Raw genomic sequence first — 23,029 nt, 5'->3', positions numbered from 1 at the left:
AAAAGCCTATGGTAGGGATTCCACTACCGTAATTTGACGATATTGCAAATGATTCAAGAGATGCAGAGCCCGAAATCACATTCCCTGAAATCACTCCGGAAATCATTGTTTTCAGTGGCAAAATCACTCTCAAAAATTATTCATGATTTCTGGTGGCCCCCAGCCCTTCGGATTTTTATTAATTGAAAATACTTATTGGGGTTTATTTATAGATGATATATTGTTTTCTTTTCTTTTCAACTCAATGTTTACTATACTAGATTGAGCCCAGAGGCGTAGCTAGAGATTATGGGGCCCCATAGTAAAATTTTGATGGCGGCATCAGACCTATGCACTCTTAAAGGGCAACTGAAGTAAGAGAGATGTGGAGGCTGTCATATTTATTTACTTTTAAAGGACTTACGAGGTGAAGAATGTAAAAAAAGTTAAATACCTATTGCGTTTTATCATCCTTAGGGGACGCCATCCACATCCCCCGTTTAATTCCACCATGTCTTCATTGTAATTCCCAGGTCCCGGGGGGGATCGGGAGTCCTGAGCCAATCCCTCGGGTCGTCCTCAGCTTTCCCAATGAAGATGGCCGCCAGGTCCTGCCACGGCTGTGCAGTTCTCATAGCCGCAAGTGCGACTGCGCAGCTCTAAGACCTCCTCCAGCTCTGACCTCGTTCCAACCTGCCCCTACCCAATGGGATATGAGTTGATTGGGCAATGTACATTCCTATGCAATGTATACTGCAAACTAGTCTATGGGCACGGAGATAAAGTCAGAGTGGGACGAAACACAGGAAAATTAATGGTGAACACAAATACAACTTGGGCCCCCTCTGCTCCAGGGCCCCATAGCAGTTGCTATGGCTATTGTTACGCCTCTGATTGAGCCCACCATTAGTAAACCCTGTGTGTCACCTAAGAAACTTAAGGTTCTGTACGAAGGAAACATTACTAAGCTCGGTTTGCACTTGGAGCAGATGCAAAATGACACGGTAATAGTGCATCCACTCAGGATTCCTTGCGCTTCCTTCGCACATACACACTGTCTTTTTGCATCCACTTTACCCGTCACTGTTTGACGTCACACAAAAACTCTCGTGTCCCCAAGTTCCACTGCTGCTGTCTCCTCCACTCAGTCCTCATTGTACTGTATGCTTCACTGTCTAGTCGCACCACATATTTAATGTATGGTGCGACTTTTCAGCACAGTGGCAATGGTAATGCAACATGCACAGGAAGGACCCTAATACTAGAGACAATCTACTGAGCTGAATATATTTTGTGGGGAGCCTCCTGCTTCCCATACCTTCTGCATAAAAAAGTCAGTGCACTTTAATCAGCCAAGCTGAGCGAGCATGGCCCAGACACTGGCTGCAGGCCTATTTACTGGCCCAAATGATTACAAATAATTGTAGAGATTGGCAGCAAAATAATCATTTTTCTGTAACCACATTTTAAAAAGTCCTATGTTTGTACAACTAAGCTTAATAAACAAAACATAAATTAAAAATGTGTGGTACATTGCCTTTATAAAGCATAACAGAAGTTCCTTTGTGAATAGTAATCAAATCCAGAAGGTCCGCACACTCACAGAATAAACTTCCAAGTTTGTATTCAGACAATGGCCTCAATTCACTAAACTTATCTCCTGTCTTTAATAACTCTTCTAGAGTTGTTACCATGGTGATAATGCATGTAGTATTCAGGAAACATTTTACCTCAGGCAAGCCTAAAGTTAACTCTTCTGTCTTTAAATTAACTCTCCAATCCTTAAGGCCCATACACACGTCGGATTTTAGCGAACGACCCGTCGTTTGAACGTTCCGTCGTTTGTACGTTTCCGCGTCAAATCCGACGTGTGTACAGACTATCGTTCGGGTGATAAGACTGGTTACCAGCGATCCGCCCCCATTTTTGAGAATTGATTTTTTGTTGCGGAAAATACCGACTTTTGCGGAAATTTTTCCACATGAATCCCGCACTTTTACCGCATGCGGAAAAAACATGCGGAACATTTTGAGAATGTCAACTTGACGGTGTTTTGGACGCAAACATCCCGCATGTACTTTACCGCATGCGAGAAGTCTTTGAGAATAAAGTCCATTGTGACAATGTTCCATTCCAACAATCAACGATTCGTTTCGGGGCCCTGTGGGGTCCCCTTTGTCAAGGCAACACAAATAGAAATGTGACAGTGAACAGATAAGCATTCACCTTTGTGAATAGGGTGATTAATGAGATGGACACAAAAAAAAAACAAAGTTGTTGTCGAATTATGCAAACATATGCAGCTTCAAAATGGACCAATCAAATGAAGGCAAGAGGGACTGGATTGGTCTATTCCCCAACTGCATGAATATTTTGCACAATTCTTCATCGATATGGAATTATTTGCATCTCATCAACAATCCCCATTTGTGAAGTGCACATTGGGCTCTATTCATAAAACTTCTGAGTCGGAAAAAATCCTGGAGGTAAAATACCGCAGCGGTATTTTACACTTCTGGGTGGTCATTCATTGAAATCTTGCCAGCTGCGATAGCAGAGCGGAGATCTCCCGCTGAAAGCTGGCGGTAAGCTGTCGGAAGACATGCGGAAACACTTCAGCCGGCAGAGTCCCTCCGTGCACTGCTCTCTCTGGGAGGTCTGTCCCATTCACTTGTATGTAATCCGCAAAATCAGAGGAAGCGGTATTTCCCGTCTACATACCGCTTCCTCTAAACTTTATGAATGGCCATTTTGTTACTTTTTTCTAGATAAATCTAGAAAAACACTGGAGAAGGCGGAAATTTCTCGCTCTGCTGGGGGATCGTAGATTTTCATGCGGGAACAGCTTTTATGAATGACCACTTTGCTAAATGGACGGGAAAATCCGCTGTTTTGAGCGGAAAACTTGCGGTAAGGTTTTATGAATAGCAGGGGAGTAGCAATAGGGGGTGCAGAGGTAGCGACCGCATCGGGGCCCTTGGGCCAGAGGGGCCCCGAAGGGCCTTTCCTCAACTACAGTATTACCTCTTTATTGGTCCTGTGCTCATAATAATCACTTCTATAAATACTTTGAATATTGGTAATCATTAACAAACTGTTCCCCATCCCCTTCTTGCATCTCTGACACTGGGCTCTATTCATAAAAACTTGTGGCGTAAATACTCGTAGAGGTAAAATACCGCAGCGGTATTTTACACTTCTGGGTGGTCATTCAAAAAGATCTTGAAAGCTGTGATGCAAGAGCGGAGATCTCCCGCTGAAAGCTGGCGGTAAGCTGTCGGAAGGCATGCGGAAACACTTCAGCCGGCAGAGTCCCTCCGTGCACTGCTCTCTCTGGGAGGTCTGTCCCATTCACTTGTATGTAATCCGCAAAATCAGAGGAAGCGGTATTTCCCGTCCACATACCGCTTCCTCTAATCTTTATGAATGGCCATTTTGTTACTTTTTTCTAGATAAATCTAGAAAAACACTGGAGAAGGCGGAAATTTCTCGCTCTGCTGGGGGATTGTAGATTTTCATGCGGGAACAGCTTTTATGGATGCCCACTTTGCTAAATGGACGGGAAAATTCGCTGTTTTGAGCGGAAAACTTGCGGTAAGGTTTTATGAATAGAGCCCACTGTGGTTGTCCTTGGCAGGTTTTGGTGTGCCGTATCAATCGTTATGTATAGAGTGCTTGGGGGGCCCCATGTAAAACTTGCATCGGGGCCCACAGCTCCTTAGCTACGCCACTGATGAATAGAGCCCATTGATAAATCTCGTCGACATTACGGCCACAGGTCGCTTGTACAGCAGTATAGCAGCAGGGGAAGCTACTACATGAACTGTTGGGCTCTTGTTGCTGGTGATCTGAATGTATCACACATTCCAACCACGACATCCTTTGTTGAGGTGTTGGAATATTAACCCTCGATGGGCTGATGAACCTGACAGTCACTAATGACTCTATACAAGTTAGTGATGGGTCGTTCACGAACGAGCCGGCTCTAAGAGCCGGCTCTTTGCTGTGAACGACAAGAGCCGGCTCTCAGTTTTGAAAGAGCCGATGCCTCAGCCGCCCCACACAGCTCTGATTTGCTGTGTAATTAAGGGCGCTGAGGCATGCTGGGAGATGTAGTCCTCCTCTTGCAGCTTGTAGGAGTGTATGGGGGGCGGAGCAGAGCAGTAGCAGGAGGGATTGCCCCAGTCAGCGAAGCAGTCTGGAGTTGTCATGGAGACGGCGGCTGGGCTTTTCCTCCGATTCTGAGTGGTGTCCAGTGATATTTAATGAAGAGCCAATTGAGAGCCGTAAGAACCGGCTCTTTAATGGGAGCCGATTCAGAAGAGCCGATTCTCCAAAAAGAGCCGGAATTCCCATCACTTATACAAGTGCGTCTCTTCGGGCTTGTCGGGGTTAACCCAGAGGCCCTGCTATCCAATAAAGGCAAGCTTTAGGGTGGTGACGTCATTACATAAAGCCGGAAGTGTTTTGCGGTGGTGCAGCTGGAAGGCTGGTTAGTGGCTCGGCATTATTTGCGGCTAGGTAAAGCGGGTTTGTTCTGTGTGTCCTCGTGTTACGTCCCGTTGTTCCTTATCAGTAGCTGCATACACCTGCGGTTAAACTCTGCAGTTGCTTCCTTCTAACGCGACTGCAGTTACTAATATTAAAAAATCTGGTGTGGGGTGAGAATGTAGTCGAATGAGCTCCCATGTTTTTTTTCTCTATACGCTAAAACTGGCTTAATAGAGGCTGAATTGACATTTGCATGACTAATGAAGTTCAGAGGCTTTTTATCAGCTTAGGAACTCTTGCAAAGTGCTGATTCAACCCTAAATTTAGTACTTTTTAGGTAAAAAAATCCTAGGCTAACTGTACCCATTCTACTTTCCAGTGCTTTATCCTCTTGATTAGGTGAGGTCAGGGCACTTGTCAAAGGAGACAAGTAAATACTAGATAAACTCCTGGGAATTGGTATGGTTCTGGTGAGCTAGTGTGAAAATCAGTGTGTGCAAAGTCTACCAAAATTATCATTGCATAATTGCCTGTTATGCCTGATACACATGAAGCAGGTTCTCATCAGATTGATGTTACTGATTTTAAGATTGGTACTGCACAAAATTGACCCTGTTCTTAGTTGGGAGCAGTTTGGATATGCTGGAAATTGATTTGATCTGATGGGAAATTGCTTTGTGCTTACCAGTCATTAGGCTGTGTTCCCATTTTGCTTCTGCATCATGTGCAGCCTGTGGGATTGGACAGTGTATTGTCAGCAATAATGCAGCTGGGGCATGATGTGCTACCCCATAGACTTTATGGGGAATGAATCTGCCTGGCTCAGGATGATTGCGTACTGCACAGAAGTATGGTCCAATCACTGCAGTGGATCCATTGCAATATGACAAGTGTGAGCGGCTTATATGTAGAACGAATGTATGTATATGTGTTCATTCTATGCTTAGCAATGAGTGGAGACCGGACAAGAGTCAGTTCTCTACTCTTGTGGGGACAGAGCCTTAATGCTTGGCATACACTATGCGGTTTTGGGCAGATAGGTGGTTCTCGCAATATCATTTCTAACATGTCTGCTCTTTTGATCATTTGACCTCTATTTCTCATAGAAGTGAATGGGAATTGATAAGAGAATTGAGTGGAAAACAAATTGAAAATCGACTGTAAAAATGCATTGTGTATTCCTAGCATTAGTCATATACAAATTGTAAATTGCTGATGTTAACAGGCTAGTCCAGACAAAGAGCAACCCACAATTGCTGACTTCTATCACTTCACCCTCTTATTGGCTTAATTGTGCTATTGACTGCATTCAGTAGCATTCATGCACAAAGTTTGTAGATGCTAGGTTTCTGATAGTAGATATTGGATTGGGATGTTGCAGATAAATTCTGAGCATTAGTACAGTTCTAGCAATGTTATCTATTCAGTGCCAACTGCATGCTCCTTGCAGGAACAATGGCTCCGCTCCCCCCCAGAGACTTATGTTAATTTTAGTTTACAGGCTTCAATAGTGCTTTTCCTGTTTTTCATACTCTAGTGACATAGCTGCAAAGCTGTTAATTGGGAATAATTTTTTTTTTTTTTGTAGGAGTGTCATCAGAATGACCAAACACACAGGTTTAACCCTTGGTGTTGCCTCTCTGGTGGGCACTACAGTGGGATGTCTTGTTCTATGGAAGCTTATAAATCGCAAGAGACGACAATTGTGTGATGTTGACATCAAAGGTTCATGTCCCATGCTGAGAACTGAAATTGCAAGCTCAGATGATATCCTACAAGAGTCCACAGACGTGGAGGTCTCCAGCTGCTCTGTTGAGGAAATACTGCAGGCAGAGGTCCGGGTAGTATCTAATATTGAAGAGTGGGAAGTGGTTTGGCCATTGCTGAAGAGAGATCTTGATGTATTTCCAGTACTTGGCATGGACTGTGAGTGGGTATGTGCATCAATCAAATTGCCATTTACAAATCTGCATGCTAAATTGAGTTTATCTGCATGGCTGTTGCTGTTATGGGAGGCCTTGAAGAAATGCTGCATATACATTCATTAGTTATTGATTAGGTCCTCTGTTCTGATGTCCCCCTCAGAAATATGTGGACTGTCTGTGCCTCCATTTATCATGTGCTTGTATAGTTACAAAAAAATTGTGCTGTGCTCCTGACCACAGTAGCGGACGTTGGAGGCATGCAACAATACCGCACATGCACAGAAGCCTGCCACTAGAACTGGTCCCAGATCTTTCTGAGGGGAACCGTGGCCAAATGTATGCAGCTTGCATGGCAAGCTGAAAATAAGTATGCCGCTTTCATGATTTCTAATCCAAATCTACAGGCTCAGTAGGCTCCTGTGTTTGTCAAGGCCATAAACCTACTAGAACCTACTTTTTTATTTTTTTGAGTGCTTTGTGATCTAAAAAAAAAATCAACCATAGCATTGCATTAGCAAGAGCTTTTTTTTTTTTTTTTTTTTTTTTTTTTTTTTTTTTTTTCCAAATCACTAGCGATTAGAAATCGCTCCTAGGGGGTTTCTAGCCTAACACATTTGTGTCTGAGCTGATTATATGGGGTCCTGGCAGGTTTTCCACTTAATCGGTATTCTGCAATTATTATTTTTTTCTTTGGTTATGCACCAGTGTGCTGGTGATACTGTTCATCTCCATAAGACAAGGGCTTGTGCCCTTACAAGTATTAGAGGAAGAGGATCAACAGGACATCCAGGCAACTGGTATTGTTTAAAAAAAAATACACTTGGCAACCTCCATATACTGCTTGTTACAGTTGTCTTTTTAAGCTCTTTTAATCACACCTATGATTGCTATGGTGACTGCAGTAAAAAAAATCATACCACTGGGTTAGATCTGCAGCAGCCCTGCAAATAACTCCTCCCCTGAATCCAGCACTGAAGTTCTCCCTATGTCCATCAGGTGTTGCGCTACCCCTATAGGGAGATCAGTCTGTTGCCATGTGACAGAGATCTCACCAGAGGGATTGAGGACTGGAAGAATGGCTGCTGCACTCTCGCCATAACACTCGGCTGCTACCCTGAGCAAGGCTCGGGATTACTGCTCTGAGCTGTGGCTTTATGGCTACATACACACTTGAGATAAAAGTCTTTAGAAAAGGCAAGATCACAGACCACTTTTACCCCATTCCATGTAGTATGAGAGCCGTAATCTACACAGTCTATTCTATTGAGCTGAACTCCCCCCATCAGATAAAAATCTTTGCAAGATGCTGCACACATGCAACAGATCAGTATCTGCAAAAGATCTGTTCCTGCAAAATGCATTCATAGTCTGAGATCTGCAGATCCTCATACACGCCTTGTTTTACAGACATTCATCTGCATATCTGACAATCCTCTGCAGATCTGAAGATCCATCCTGGTGGATCTGATCTGCAGATGAATGTCTGTTAAACAAGATGTGTATGAGGATCTGCAGATCTAAGACTATGAATGAATTTTGCAAGAACGGATCTTTTTCAGGAACAGATCTTTTGCAGATACTGATCTGTTGAATGTCTACAGCATTGTGTGCAGCATCTTGCAAACATTTTTATCTGATGGGGAGTTCAGCTCAATAGAATAGACTGTGTAGAGTATGGCTCTCAAACTACACGGAATGGGGTAAAATTGGTCTGATCTTTCATTTTCCAAAGACTTTTATCTCAAGTATGTATGTAGCCTAAGGCCCAAGCCTGACGTGGGGTTACCGAAATGGAGGTTAAACTGCTGTAGCTTATCTTTGTCAGCCACTGCTGAAGTGGTTACTACTAACTGCACCCATCCTCTTTCCTGTCTAATTAACATAATAGCAGTAAGGCTACGAACAGTGGAGTATTGCAAAAGCAAGATTGCAGTGGAGGGAAATTGTATTCTGTTCAATGCACATACAAATGTGCTTCACTACAACTGTTAACATTGCAGCAAAAAGCGAAAAAGGACCAGGCACCAGCTGAGTTGCAATTTGCCAATTTATTTCATCCCATCCAGTGACAGATACAAAAGATCAGGCAGCAGGTCTAACAGCCGTTTCGCAAGCTACAATGCTTGCTTCCTCAGACAGTTGATTCCTTTAACCGGAGGCACAGTGAGTAACTGCCAAGGACCCCCCCCCCCCCCAAAGAGCCTGCCATTCCAGCATTTAGTCTATATCCCCTTAATTCTACTGAATGCACAACTGTTAACATGCATGTTATGTGGTACCACACTGCATGCATCCAGTTATGGTAATTGCAATGTGATCATACACTTACAATATATCAGCATCACATTAGCAATAGGATTATGTCCGCAATGTACTGCACCACTGTGACCATAGCCCAAATCTAGCAAAACTGAAGTGGTCATGAAGTTTCTGCTTTATGCAGACTTCCAACTCATTGAGAGGGCTGCTGGTTCTAGTATCGTTTACACAAAGCCGTATACTGCTGTCATGTTGGCTGCAGATGAATTTGAAGGATTTAATGGCAGAAACTTGCCATTAGATTGTGGTGCATTTTTGTACTTAAAAGCATCAACCGGTTTTTGGTTTGTATATTTTGTTCAGGTGTCTATAGATGGGAGAACAAATCCCGTCTCCCTTCTACAGATGGCTTCCCACAGTGGATTCTGTGTCCTGGTTCGATTACCCCGATTATTGAGAGCTGACTGCACCGTTCCAAAGACTCTCCTGACCGTCCTGGCAAACAGCACCGTGCTGAAGGTTGGAGTGGGCTGCTGGGAAGATTCTTGTAAAATGACAAATGATTATGGCCTGACAGCGAAAGGAGTTGTTGATATCCGCTACCTGGCATTGAGACAGAGGTATGTGCATTGCTTCACACTAAGATCTGTTTACAGTAGAAAGTCAACTTCATGCTATAACAAGAACATCCTCCACAGATTAGTTGTAGAGTAGACTCTACAAATATTTTAACAAGCTGTATTTCACAACTTTACTTTTGTTCTGAATGTAGTATGCATAACTCTAGTTATTGGTAAATTCAGAAAGGGTATTTCAGTGCATCAGTGCATCTTCTAAGACCATACATGTCAAAATCCAGCCTGTGGGACAAATCTGGCCCTCAGAGCCATTTAATTTGGTGCCCAAGTGGGTTCCCCACTTTGCATTATGTTTGGCCCTCTAGACCACCAGGGAAGATATATTGGAGGTGAAGCCCTGGATCACCAGGTAAGCCATATGGGGAGGGGGGAAATGCTAATAACTGGAATTGTATAGGGTTGGGTTGACTGACACGGCCTATACAGCGCAGGAGATCTGGGCGCAGCCGGTGCCACCATAGACTGTAATAGTATCTACGGCTATAGTGGTGCACAGTGAGTAACTTTGGCGCCATCAGACGGGAGCAGCAGTTAATTTTTAAAACACTTTAATTCCCTACCATCCACTTTGACCTGGAGGGGGAATAGTAATTAACGCCACCAAGACTTGTGCAGGAGCAGGGTAAACTGTGAATCAGCTGTATCCTGTGGCCAAGTACACAGCATACAGAAATTTTAAAAACCTTTGCTTTGCATCATGTACTTTTGACTTCCTGTAGGATAGCATTGTATGCAGAAAGAACTTGCTGTGCATTGGATATTACACTTGTTTGTTGCCCATAGACTTTCATGTATGTGTATATTCAGCATGCTTATGCATGTAATTCTAATTGGTGTGCTCCTTGTCTAATCACAATTTGTGCACTTGGACGCAATGCACATCTTATTCAAATAATGTTTGTTTGTTGCCCATAGACTTTCATGTATGTGTATATTCAGCATGCTTATGCATGTAATTCTAATTGGTGTGCTCCTTGTCTAATCACAATTTGTGCACTTGGACGCAATGCACATCTTATTCAAATAATGTTTAAGGTTATGACACAAGAAAATGCTTGCCATCTGCCAGATAATCTTACTCCCCAGGCCAGTACTGTTGGATCACTTATGTCCTCTGATCTGAATCCTTGTACTGCAGGATCACTTATGTCCTCTGATCTGAATCCTTGTGGATCTTGGTAAGTCAGGCTGTACATCTTTGACATTGTGTTGTAATGTCTAAACTTTTCTGTGCAGGAGAGACATCTATCAAAACAGCTTAAGTCTAAAGTCTCTTTCTGAGACTATTCTGTCCTACCCTCTAGACAAGTCTTTTCAGCTGCGCTGCAGTAACTGGGATGCAGAGGAATTCACACAGGACCAGGTCTGTCATGTCTGTATGCCATTATCTGTTGCATTTTATGCTATACAACATAACTGAGGCGGGTTGAGGCTTGCACAAATCTGCAGTGTTTTTGATGCATGCAGAATGGCATATAATGGTAGGCTATGGTAGTGCTGGGTTTTCTGGAGGTGCATGCAATTTAGGCATAGTGTTAAACTTAAAGGGAACCTGAAGTGAGCGGTATATGGAGACGGTCATATTTCCTTTTAATCAATACCAATTGCCTGGCTGTCCTGCTAATCCTCTAATACTTGTAGCCATAGACCCTGAACAAGCATGTAGCAGATCGGATTATTCTGCCATCATTGTCAAATCTGACAAGATTTGCTGCATGCTTGTTTCGGGTGTGATTCAGACACTACTGCAACCAAATGGGCCAGCAGGGCTGAAATACAACTGGTGTAGTTTAAAAGGAAGTAAATGTGGCAGCCTCCATATACTTCTCGCTTCAGGTTCCCTTTTTACTGCATGTGTTTTTTTTTTTGTTTTTTTTTTATTGTAGTAAATAGCTATGAAAAGGGGGGGGGGAGGGGGCACAAACATGCAGCAAAACACAGCGAATTGTGCAAGTATGATTCCCCCCCCTTTTTTTAATCTGAGGTAGTATTTGGTTGATTCACTTCAGAACCCTCGCCTAAGACTAGGTTCCCATTGCTGCGAATCCAGGCCGATTCCCCGCCCACAAATTCGGATGGATTTTAGCAGCCTATAGAAGTCTATGTAAGCCGTGACTGTCCGAATCCCATAGCTGCGCATAGCAAGGCTAGAGGGATTCGGCTGCGAGACGCGAGCAGCTGTGCCGACGTTGTCTTGCAAGACACATGCCGGGGCACAAGTGAAAACCTAGCCTAAGGATGCATTGGCGATAAGCGGGTGATTATCGCTAATTGGTGATAGCTAGAGCGTTGTTTTTTTTTTTTTTTTTTTTTTTTTTTTAAAGCGCTAGCACAGTATTAACAATATGGCAGTGATCTCACTAACGTGATTAGTGTTGATCGTGAAACCTGCTTCATGCAGTATTTTTCTGCAGTTTTATACAGGGCTGTGGAGTCGGTACAAAAATCCACGACTCCCCCAGTTTAGGATTCCTCCGACTCCTCCTCATTTGCATATTACAATCTTGTTGTTTTGAAAGTATGTAACATGAAATTCGTCTCAACTGCCAACGCTTAGGAATTTTAAAAGACAACTGAAGTGAGGATATGGAGACTGCCATATTTATTCCCCTTAGTCATAGACTAAAACTAGTCCTTGGTAAGAGTACTTGTAAAAGGTACAAACTGGAACAAAGAACATCAGGCCCTAGGCAATGTAACTGTGGGTACATGTAAGAGTGATGTGCAGGTACTCTGTAGGGGAATAAGGAGATTCTTCCTCTATTACACATTCTTCATGCACACTCTGAACCAGGTTTATGGGTGATAGACAACACCTCTGTGTTCAATGTGCACAACATTCTCAGTGGATTCCCTGCAGCCCTGTGGATAGTGCATATGTAGAGTATGGTACTACTATGTAACAAAGTAAACCTGAGACAGATGAAATGCAAGTTTTATACATACGTGGGGCTTCCTCCAGCCCCCTTCAGGCTAATCAGTCCCTCTGTCCTCCTCTGCCACCTGGATCTTCTGCTAGGAGTCCAAGTACTTGAGCCAGTCTGGCATAGTGCGCATGCACACACTCCGCCGCCGGGAGCGTACTACACCTGTGCAGCACTGTTGCGCAGGTGCAGAACGCTCCTGGCTGTGGAAGCAGCATGCGGCCGGACTGCGCTGACTGGCTGAATTACCAGGACTCATAGCAGAAGAACCAGGTGGTGGAGGTGGACAGCAAGGGACTGATTAGCCTGAAGGGGGCTGGAAGAAGCCCCAGGTATGTTAAACTTTTCTTTTCATCCTTCTCAGGTACCATTTAATTCGTAGTCACCAAACCAAATTTTAAACAAATCAAATGATTTGATTTCATAAGCAGAGTGCGTACATTTGCATAAATCAGAATCTATGCAGAATTAATTCCATCTCATTGACCATCTCGATTAGTGACACGGCTACACATCACATCAGGCGTTCTACTTACAGCATAGATGTGTCTGTGTGTCTGGTGTGTGTATATGATTCCTGTGTACACAGCATATATCCAGTCACAATTAGATGTGTATATCTGACTTTAAAAATACGGGGACTGCTTTATTGAAGCAGCACAAGTAACTAATTTTGATTGTTTTTTTCATTTTTGTGCACTAAGCACAGCTATTACTGTATGTATAAATTATTTAAAGGACTTACGAGGCCAAGTCATCAAAAAAAATAAAAAAAAAAGTTAGCTACCTTGCTCAGCTTGTAAGGCACGGAGGACGCCGTCCGCGCCCTCCGTGCCGTTCCGCCTGGTCCCCGCCGCTGCACAGCCCCCCGAACGGTCCCCGACCAAGATGGCCGGCGGAGCTGGCCGCGGCTGCGCAGTCCGCATAGCCGCCAGTGCGGCTGCGCAGCTCTAAGGCCAACCCCCCGATCCACGCAACACGCCCCCCCCCCCCGACTCCAGGCACCCAAAATTGCCCGACTCTCCACAGCCCTGGTTTTATAGTGATTGCGATTACAGTGCTAAAGCACTAATCGGGATCGCTCAATTGCAACGTGTACAGGTTTTTTGGCAAAACGTTAGTTTTTGCGTTTTCCAGTGTGAATGTGCCCAAACCTAGGCTATCCTAGAAAAGATCACATTGCATTTAATCACTTAGTTTTGGTTCAGAAAACCGATGTTTATATTTTGCACGTATTGTTATGAGAAATTCAAACTGGTCGTTTTTAAAGAGACTCTAACAATTTTCAGCCTTGTTTCTTCTATCCTAAGTTCCTATACCTGTTCTAATGTGGTCTGTCTTATTGCAGCCTTTCATAGTTGCACAGTGGCTGTGTTATCTGTTATATAATCTAATCTTCTTCTTTCCTCTGATGGCTTTGTCGGACTCGGGCAGGAATGTGCTGGCTGCTTGTGATAGGATAGAAGCTATACACACCCTCTCCACACACCCCTGCAGGCTGTGTGTCAGGCTGAGAGGAGCGGAATCTATCACACTCTCGTTAACAGCCATGTCTTTTGTTTGTAAACACTGTTTAAAACTGGCCATTACAAGCCAGGATCACAGCAGGGAGTGGCAGAAATGGCACAGAGGGGCCCAGGAGAACATAATAAATATAATGGTATGCTTGTTGTTGTAAGAATTTTAGAGTACAGATTCTCTTTAAAGGGGAACTATGGCATTATGATTTTATGTTAAATATCTGTCATGTAAAAAAATACATAAATGGCTTGTATGAGGTTATAAGGAGACTCATTACACATCACTGATCTCTGAGCAGCACGTCAGATCTTATCTTAATGACATGCGGAGACCGCTCATTCATATGCAGGGAAGGACAGTTAAAATAGCAGCTCTGGATGGTTATTACCTCCCCACTGAGGCTGAGGTAATAAATGGCACATTCCAGCTGTCAGAGCTCACCGTGCATGCTGGCCGTTTTGTTTTTGCTAGCTCTGAGGATCTGTGAGGTCCCCTCTACACCATCGCAGGCTATACTGTGGACAGCTCAAGAGGCAGCACTTTACTGCACTCCATACATTCACAGTTCTTCTGCAAGAGTAACACTTCAGCTGTCCACAGTATAGCCTGCGATGCTGGAGTGGGGATCACAGAACCTCGGAGCTGGCAAAACAAATGTTGTTCAGCCTGCACAGGAGCTCTTGACAGCTGGAATGTGCCACTATTACCTCGGAGGGGCGGTAATGAGCAGAGCTGCTATTTCACCTGTCCTTTGACATTTATCACATGGTGACCTTTCTACTGCTGGAAGGTGATGTCAGTGGAAGGAGATGCTGCTTGTTTTTTTTTTTTTTTGTTTTTTGTTTTTGTTGGACACAGCTGTTTCCCACAATGCAATGAGGTTCACAGAAAAACTGTCAGGGCCATGGTCCTGATAAAACAGAAAGGACCGGCACCGCTGTCTTGTATCAAAGCTCTTTTAATAGCACCAAAGTGGCAGCAGTGACAGACTGCTGTTTCGGTTTACACCTTTATCAAACTGCCCAAAGCCATAAAAATTGTGACAAGACAAACACCTTTAAATACCCCCTCCCTGTATTGAAGGGGCCCCAGAGCGGACCTGAGAGGGAACTTCAATGGTAATATGCAAATATGCTCATGTTTCATGCACACTAAAAAAAGTGTAATACCTGAATTAGCTGGTACACCACACCCCCAAGCTGGGATAGATCGATGATCACTTCCAAAAAAGGGAAACCATTTCTCCTCAATTCTTGTTCATGGTTTTTCTTTAGAGAGACTCCGAGCAAGAACTGAACTTTATCCCAATCAGTAGCTGATACCCCCTTTTACATGAGAAAGCTATTCCTTTTCACAAACAGACCACCGGGGGGGCGCTGTATGACATTGTGGTGAAACCCCTCCCACAAGAAACTGAGGACCGTGGTACTCCTGGCAGTTTCCAGTCTGTGAACCTTGTTGCATTGTGGGAAATGGCTGTTTCCAACTGCCAAAAAACATGCAGCAGCTACCTCACCTGCCAACAGTAAATGTCACCATGTAATGTCAGAATGTAATTCAGGGATTTAAAAGATTTTACAATGGACAAACGCTGACTAAATCATTTATACATAATTATTGTAAAAATTAAGCTTTTTTTTTTTTTAATTACATTTTCACTGGTGTTCCTCTTTAAAGGGAAGGTTCAGGGAGGAGGTAAAAAAATAAATAAAAATCCATATCCTCTTACCTGAGGCTTCCTCCAGCCCGTGGCAGGCAGGAGGTGCCCTCACCGCCGCTCCGGATGCTCCCGTTCGTCTCCGGTGGCCGACCTGGCCAGGCCCGGCTGCCAGGTCGGGCTCTTCTGCGCTCCAATCTGCGCCTCACGGGGGGGCTCGCTGACGTCATCGGACGTCCTCCGGGCTTTACTGCGCAGTAGTTCTGCGCCTGCGCAGTACAGCCCGGAGGACGTCCGATGACAGCGCGCCCGCGTGGAGCGCAGAACACGTCGTTGGAGCGCAGAAGAGCCTGGCCGGGTCGGCCACCGGAGACAAACTGAAGCATCCGGAGCGGCGGCGAGGGCACCTCCTGCCTGCCACGGGCTGGAGGAAGCCCCAGGTAAGTGGATATTGATTTTTTTTTTTTTTTTTTTTTCCACGGGCGGTTGATAGGCAGTGAAATGCCTCGCAAACTCTCACAACTGCTTGCTGCTACTTGGTAACTGCTTACTGAGCACACAGTTCAACTGCCCGTGGAAATGAGCCCTAAAACAGCAGGTATTTTCAATTCAGTTTGAGCAAGAAGGAATGGTGCATAATTTCTAAGTATTTATGCAAATCATGTTGCCGCAAGCACAAATGCAGAACAGCTAGCCTATTTTTACAAGCCCCATCTACACGATACGATTCTTTGTGCGATTCGATTTATGATCTGATTAAATCCGACATGTCCGATCGGTATTTGATTTGCCATTGTTTTGCAATGGCAAATCAAATTGGATCGAATTGAATCCCAATCGAACATGTCGGATTTAATTGGCTTGTAAATCGAATCGTAAACCTATCGTGTAGATTGGGCTTTAGAGAAAGCAATGCTGGAGTCCATTGTTCCCCCTCCTACTGCAAGCTGCTCTGTCTCCTGCACCATTATCAATCTTCCACAACAGAACTAAAGCGTCATGTCTGTCCTGCACTTGGGCCTTAAGCCTCATTTACATGGTACAATTTTCCATCAGATCTATTCAATTTCCAACCGGTCCAATTGGATTGCCATAGATTTTGCGTACATCACGAATCTATCGCAAAATTGATCTAAAACAATTTGGACGTCTACACACGATGCAATTTCTTATCAGATCACCAGTTCATCTGAAAGAAAATTATACCATGTAGATGAGGCTTTAGAAGTAGGTCAGTAGCTCCATAGAGTAGTGCTTGGTTATTGTCCAAGTGGAGAGTCTTGTAAAGGGTGATACACATGTCCAATTCTGACTGGTCAATGACTGGTTAACTGTGCCACTTCCACATAGTACCAGAGATTGCCTCCACAATCTGTTAATGGTATTCAGAATCTGTTGGCTCTCATGGTACATGGGGTGGTAAAATTAGTCAGTGCTTGGCCAAATTACATGTGTATGCTGCCTAATGCTAGAGGTCTATACTGCAACCATAAGTTTGGGTAGATTTCTGTAAAGAAACCTTTCCTATAAATGGGCCTCTACTTACAAGTAACTCATGTCTAAAGGTCTGTATATACATCCAATTTTGATCTGCACATGACTGTCCAATTTTACCATTTCCATGTAGTATGAGCACAAGTCTGTTCATAGTAATCAAAATCTGGCCCTCCTACTACATGGAAGTGGTAAAATTGGCCAGTAAACTGCAGATCAAAATTGGATGTGTACAGAGCCTCATACATATTGTCCTAGTGTACTAAATATACTATACTGTTATGTATTACATGCCTGTTGTGTAAATTCTGGGGCTTTTGGTTCATTTCAAAGCTGTGTAAATTGCATTTCTTTGGCATGTTTAACTACAGTACTGTAATACAAATTGTATGATTTTCTTTCCCCTTTCTCTGCTCCAGATTTTCTATGCAGCCAGAGATGCCCAAGTGTCAGTTGCCCTCTTCTTGCAGCTGGTTGGCTTCTTTTCTCTAGACTGTCCTCCTTCATGGGCATCTATGCTGGGCAAATGCCAAGGTCTCATTGATGTTCCCTTTAAAGGGAAAGGTGTTGCACACGGAGATGTTAATGGGGCATCAAGGCTGAGGAAAGAGGGTCCCTGTGAACAATCCAGTCAAAATTCTCAAGGCAAAGATCCTCGGCGAAACAAGAAAAAGCCTCTGGGAGTTGGATACTCTGTGAGGTAGGTAAATGCAGTGTGGATCCTTCATATATCATGTATGTAGGCCATTATGTAAGAATGGAACATGGCATGAGCTGAGAGTTTTACCTGCATTCACTGTTGGATGCAAGCTTTTTTTTTTTAAAGTACGCTTCCAGACACAGAAATAGAACATTACTTCTGAAGTGGTCAGCTTATCAGAAATGGCTTTCATTAAATCCAGTACACTTGATGAGAAGGGTTATGAGTCAGTTTCTTCAAACACCTGTTACCTTGTCTTTGTCGGATATCTTGCACAGGACAAAGGCCAGCTTTTTAGCCACTATTGCAGGGCCAGAGTCTTATAGTGTAATAAATTTAAGTTTTCAAACAGAATGCAGGTGTCTATATGCAGTACTATTTTGCCAGGATACTTTTTTTAAGCCCTTGAGTGTTTGTAGATCAGAGGTCCTCAACCATGTGAAGGCTCTCCACTACAACGTGTTTTATAGATCTCCACACAGGAACAATCTAATTAGTTTTATCAATTCCACCTTTTTTCCTGGAGAGATTAAGAATTGCCACTGATTCGAGTGCAGTGTGGAGATCCCTGGCTGGGATCTGTCTTTTGGTAGGGTATTCACATCACATTTTTGTATTTTTAGGTTGCTCTTGTATTTAACTCCATGTAAACTTTTTTTTTTTTTTTTTTTTTTCTTGGTTCTAGGAAGTCACCATTATATGACAATTGCTTTTTACATGCTCCGGATGGGCAGCCCTTATGTACCTGTGATAGGAAGAAAGCCCAGTGGTACCTCGATAAAGGAATTGGTGGTGCGTATAGCTTTCCTATCACTTTGGTATGCCTGAACTCCCATGTTATAAACCTGGTTATGTATAGGGCAAAGATGCCTACTGTATTTTTTTGAATGTAAGAAATTTACGCCGGTATATACTTACTGGATCCTGCTGAAGCACTCCTCTACTCTGGCTCGCTGTGGTCATCCAAAGGAGCACTGTCATTCAGGATGAAGCTCTTCAGGATACTAGTTGCCCAGCTTCTCTTCGCCTCTATCTGTAGACTGCAACCTTCTGGTGTACGCACACTGCTCTCCTCCCTGGTTACAGCATCATCCACGGCACTTCCTGGTTACAGTTCCTCTACTTTGACATGCAGCACACATGTGCTGCAGGTCACACAGGAACTGTAAATGGGGGCAGATGGCGGTGCATGTATGCTGAAAGGCTGCAGTCTACACTGTAGCGAAGAGGAGCGTGGCAGCTGGGATCCTGAAGAGCTTCATCCTGAATGATTGTGCCCATTTGTCTCACTCTGATCCTGCAGCTGCACTCCTCCTCTGGATGACCAGAGGAGCTGTTTCATGGGTTAGTTGTTGGTGGCAGCAGGGGGTTAGTGTAGCTTAAATGGACCGGGGGGGAAGGTCCATAAGATACCCCTGCACCATAGACAAACCTAGGTTTAGTGGTATGTGTTCGTTTCATTCCCTGAAAGTGCTTTAAAAAAAAACCAAAAAAAACCCTTACTTTGGGAGCTGACTCTATGGCCAGCTTTAGGAGGAAAGATGGATATCTTTGTTTAATACAGAAGTTCCATTTTTGAGAGTTGTGTTTTTTTTTTTTTTTTGTTTTTTTTTTTTTCCCTCCAACTGAGTAAATACAGAAGGCAATTTCACAACTTTTTTCTGTATCAAACTCCAGGTAGAACCCAGCTATTCAGTTCTCGAGCAGACTTCATATACACTGCCCCAGCCAAATGTCATAAATTATCTGCAGCAGCACTTGACTTTCTTTCACTGTTGTTGTTCAGAATCCTGACTATTTATGGTATTCTTATTACATGCCCAGTCCACTGTCTGTAGTATTCTCCTATAGTCTCACCAACATGTCTGTCTCTTTTCCCCCTCACTTAGATTTGGTCAGCAGTAATCCCTTTGTAGTGAGATTGCGCTTTGAGCCTTCTGGTCGTCCTGAATCCAACGTGGACTATTATCTAACAGTGAAGGAAAACATTTGTGTGGTTTGTGGCAAGAAAGAATCATACATCCGGTAAGTCACACCCGCTGTTTAGCTTGTATATGTTTGGCATGTGTAGCTTCAGTTGGGACAACACTGTTTTAATTCTAAGGGGGAGGGAGGTGTCCGGTGCTCTGCTGATCAGAAAATTACTGTCAATGCATTTCAGAGTAATGGCAAATGTGCTTCATGCAGGTCTAGCCAATTGACACGCATGCAGATGCCTGGTCCAATGTAATTAAACAGCAAACCGTATTGTATATTGATGGATCTTAAATTCCGTCTCCCCTCTATCCATTACTGCGATGGTCTCCTTAATCTCCTCCCCAGACATTTTTAGAGCAAGCACTTTCACCTAGGCACTCTAGCAAACAAAGAAATGGTAGTACCCTTAAAGGGGAACTTCTGCCTAAACAAACATACTGTCATTAAGTTATTTTAATTAAAATAGGTAAAATCTTACCAACCCTGTTTAAAAGAGAAGGCAAAGGTTTGTGATTTCATGGGGAAGCCATCTTTTTCATGAGGGCAGCCATCTTGTTGGTTGCAAGGAGGTGACAGGGAGCATGAGACACAGTTCCAACTGTCCTGATCAACCCTCCCAGCTGCACACGCTAGGCTTCAACTCCCAATTTCAAAAAAATAAAATTAAAAATTTTGCAGCAAAATGAGAACATCAGAAATCCCATCATGCTTTGCACAGCATCAGGGGAAAAAATGCCTGGGCAGTTTTCTTCTGTGCAGCTAAAAAAAAAGGCTTGAGTAAAACAGTTCTGATGCTGTGAAACTGTTAAAGAAACACCAAGCCTTTTCAGTGCTGCTGAGTAGATTTTTAGTCTGGAGGTTCACTTTAAGTGAAACAACCAAGCCTAAATGGAGTGAAGCGAGCCATTGAGGCAGTATCACACAAATAGCAGTTTCAGCATCTGTAGTCATATTTTTAAAGGACAATTGAAGCGAGAGGGATATGGGGGGCTGACCTTTTCATTTTAAGCAATACCAGTTGCCAGGGACGGATCTAGACCAAGTTGCGCCTGGGGCAAGGTCAGGTTTTGGCGCCTAAACTGCCATTCCCCATCCTCCTGCCTTCTAACCAGACCCTGAACAAGCATGCAGCAGATCAGATGTTTCTGACCTTGTTGTATCTGACAAGATTAGCTGCGTGGTTGTCTCTGGTGTTCAGACACTACTGCAGCCAAATAGATCAGGGCTGCCAGACATCTGGAATTGGTTAAAAGAAAATATAGCAGCCTCCATATACCTCATTTCGGTTGTCTTTTAAGGAAATACACCCGTTGAACTATTGACCACTGATTTTGATACCTGGGGTAAGTGAAATCTACATTTCTGAACCTTTACCAGACCAGCGTAGTATTTTACATCCTGCTGCTAGCTGTGCGGCACTGACAGGATGTGGATTCAACTATTCCCCACCACGAGCTCGAGCCGTTTGCACCAGTTTCTGCACCTGCTTGCTCTGCACAATAGGGAAAAAAATGCTATGGTCAGTAAAGGTCCAGAACCGTCCGGTCCTGTGATGTTGCAGACTGAGGCACAAAGTCCCAGCACTTGCATACGTGGTGCTATAAGAGTCAATGATCTCTGGTGATTGAGGTCCTGTGTGCTTTGTGCACTTGCTAGCACACTGAATATAATGGTTGCTCTGGTATTACTTGGTGTTTTAGGTCAGTATTATATTTGAGATGGATAACACTTTTTTCTCTGTGCAGGAAGAATATTGTACCCCATGAATACAGGCGTCACTTCCCTATTCAGATGAAGGATCATAACTCTCATGATGTGCTCCTTCTCTGCACATCTTGCCATGCAGTGTCCAACTACTATGACAACAACTTGAAGCAACAGCTAGCTGTAGAGTTCTGTGCCCCCATTGGTTGTGAGGAAGGAGTGCGTATGCTGGAAGATGCAACGAGAAGACAAGTGCGCTCAGCAGCAAGGGCCTTACTCAATGCATCAAAGCTGCCAGAAGACCGCAAAGAGGAGCTATTAGCTGAAATCAGAGACTTTTATTCTACAGAAACTGTTACTGAAGGATTGCTTAAAGATGCTGCTAACCTGGAGACTAGGTAAGAGTTGTAAAGCTATCCCATATTGTATTCTAACACTTAGTATCATCCTGTATAATGGGGTGTGACACAAATCATGCTTAACATTCAGAGCTGTGGAGTTGATACAAAAATCATCCAACTCGACACTTCAGTTTTATTAAACCTCTGACACCATTGACTCAAAAATTTCTCCGGCTCCACAGCACTGTGAACAGTAATTATTAATCCAAATGGGGTATGTATATTCCTAAGCATATACAGTAAGGACCACCTGCCTTCCCATGTATACTTACACTTAACCCTAAAGCCATAGACCTAAACTATCTTGCTAGTGACTGATGGCAACTTCCACCATGTGACAGTGTGTAACAATCGCTAACTTAACCACTTCCCGACCGCCCACTACACAGGGGCGGCGGGGAAGTGGAGCCCTGCAGGACGGCCTCACCCACAGAGGCGGCAGTCCATTTAAGGGCATGGGCGGAGCGATCGCGTCATCCGTGACGCGATCCTCCGCCCGGGATCGAAGCACGGGCATTTTGTCTCCGCTCGCCGGCCACTTAGCAGAGCCGGCGAGCGGAGGAATCCGCAGGATCAGCCAATCCCTGAGTATAAGGCACTTTGTTAGGTAAACAAAGTGCCTTATACGTGCTTCCTCCTCGCCTCGTGGTCTCATTGTTCCAGAGACCACCAGCGAGGAGGAAGCACTTGTAAGTCTCACTGCACGCAGCTTGATTTTGCCCACAGCCTCCCTGATCACCCACCCCAGGCCTCATACCCCCCCTGATCACCCCAGCAGACCCCTGCCCAGCACCCTTGCACCCCTGCAAAACCCCCACCCCCCCACCTGCCACTAACTAGCGACGCTGCCCCTTAGTTTAGGTCCCTAACTGCCTCCTAGTCACCCCTGATCCCCCCTCCCTACCTTTAGATCACCCCCACACCCCATCCCAGACTACCCCCCTGTATACTGTATACATTTGTATACAGCTACATTACCCTCTGATCCCCCTCTGATCCCCCTCTGATCACCTGTCTATCACCTGTCCATCAGCCCTCAGCACCCCCACCCATCAGAGCAGACCCTAACTGCCCCGCGGGGGTAACCGATCACCTGCCCAGGCCCTCGATTGCCCTCGTACCCCCCTTCTGATTACATCCCCTGCTGTTTGTTTACATCTGTCCTCCCCAGCAATCACTAACTGATCTTTGATCAGTAACCCCCTGTGTCTGCCTCTCATCAGATCAGGACTCAGTCTGCCCTGTGCAGGCTCCTGATCAACCCCCCATCCCCTCAAATCGCCCTCAGACCCCCCCCCTAATCACCGTCCAAGTGCATTGTATTTGACTGTGCTGCGCTTGTATTCGATTGTGCTGCGC

At 44.3% G+C, this 23,029-nt stretch overlaps 1 protein-coding gene across 3 annotated transcripts in view; it reads left to right on the top strand.

Annotated features, from left to right (window-relative positions):
• Nucleotides 1–4,176: 4,176 nt before the first annotated feature.
• The window catches only part of EXD2 (exonuclease 3'-5' domain containing 2), a 29,767-nt gene continuing 10,914 nt past the window's right edge, over nt 4,177–23,029 (top strand). The window contains exons 1-8 of one of the 3 annotated variants that reach the window (XM_068253840.1): nt 4,177–4,401; nt 6,059–6,404; nt 9,018–9,274; nt 10,529–10,655; nt 17,308–17,588; nt 18,274–18,380; nt 19,478–19,613; nt 21,311–21,667. In XM_068253840.1, coding sequence (XP_068109941.1) covers nt 6,072–6,404; nt 9,018–9,274; nt 10,529–10,655; nt 17,308–17,588; nt 18,274–18,380; nt 19,478–19,613; nt 21,311–21,667 — 1,598 coding nt within the window. In that variant the 5' untranslated portion in view covers nt 4,177–4,401; nt 6,059–6,071. Of the gene's footprint in view, nt 4,402–4,422; nt 4,501–6,058; nt 6,405–9,017; nt 9,275–10,528; nt 10,656–17,307; nt 17,589–18,273; nt 18,381–19,477; nt 19,614–21,310; nt 21,668–23,029 lie in introns of those variants that run through there. The other 2 variants (XM_068253841.1, XM_068253839.1) reach the window with 2 other exon arrangements.

This window comes from Hyperolius riggenbachi, chromosome 9 (genome assembly GCF_040937935.1).
Source record: "Hyperolius riggenbachi isolate aHypRig1 chromosome 9, aHypRig1.pri, whole genome shotgun sequence".
Taxonomy (NCBI): domain Eukaryota; kingdom Metazoa; phylum Chordata; class Amphibia; order Anura; family Hyperoliidae; genus Hyperolius; species Hyperolius riggenbachi.
This window is presented reverse-complemented; position numbering and strand designations above follow the sequence as displayed.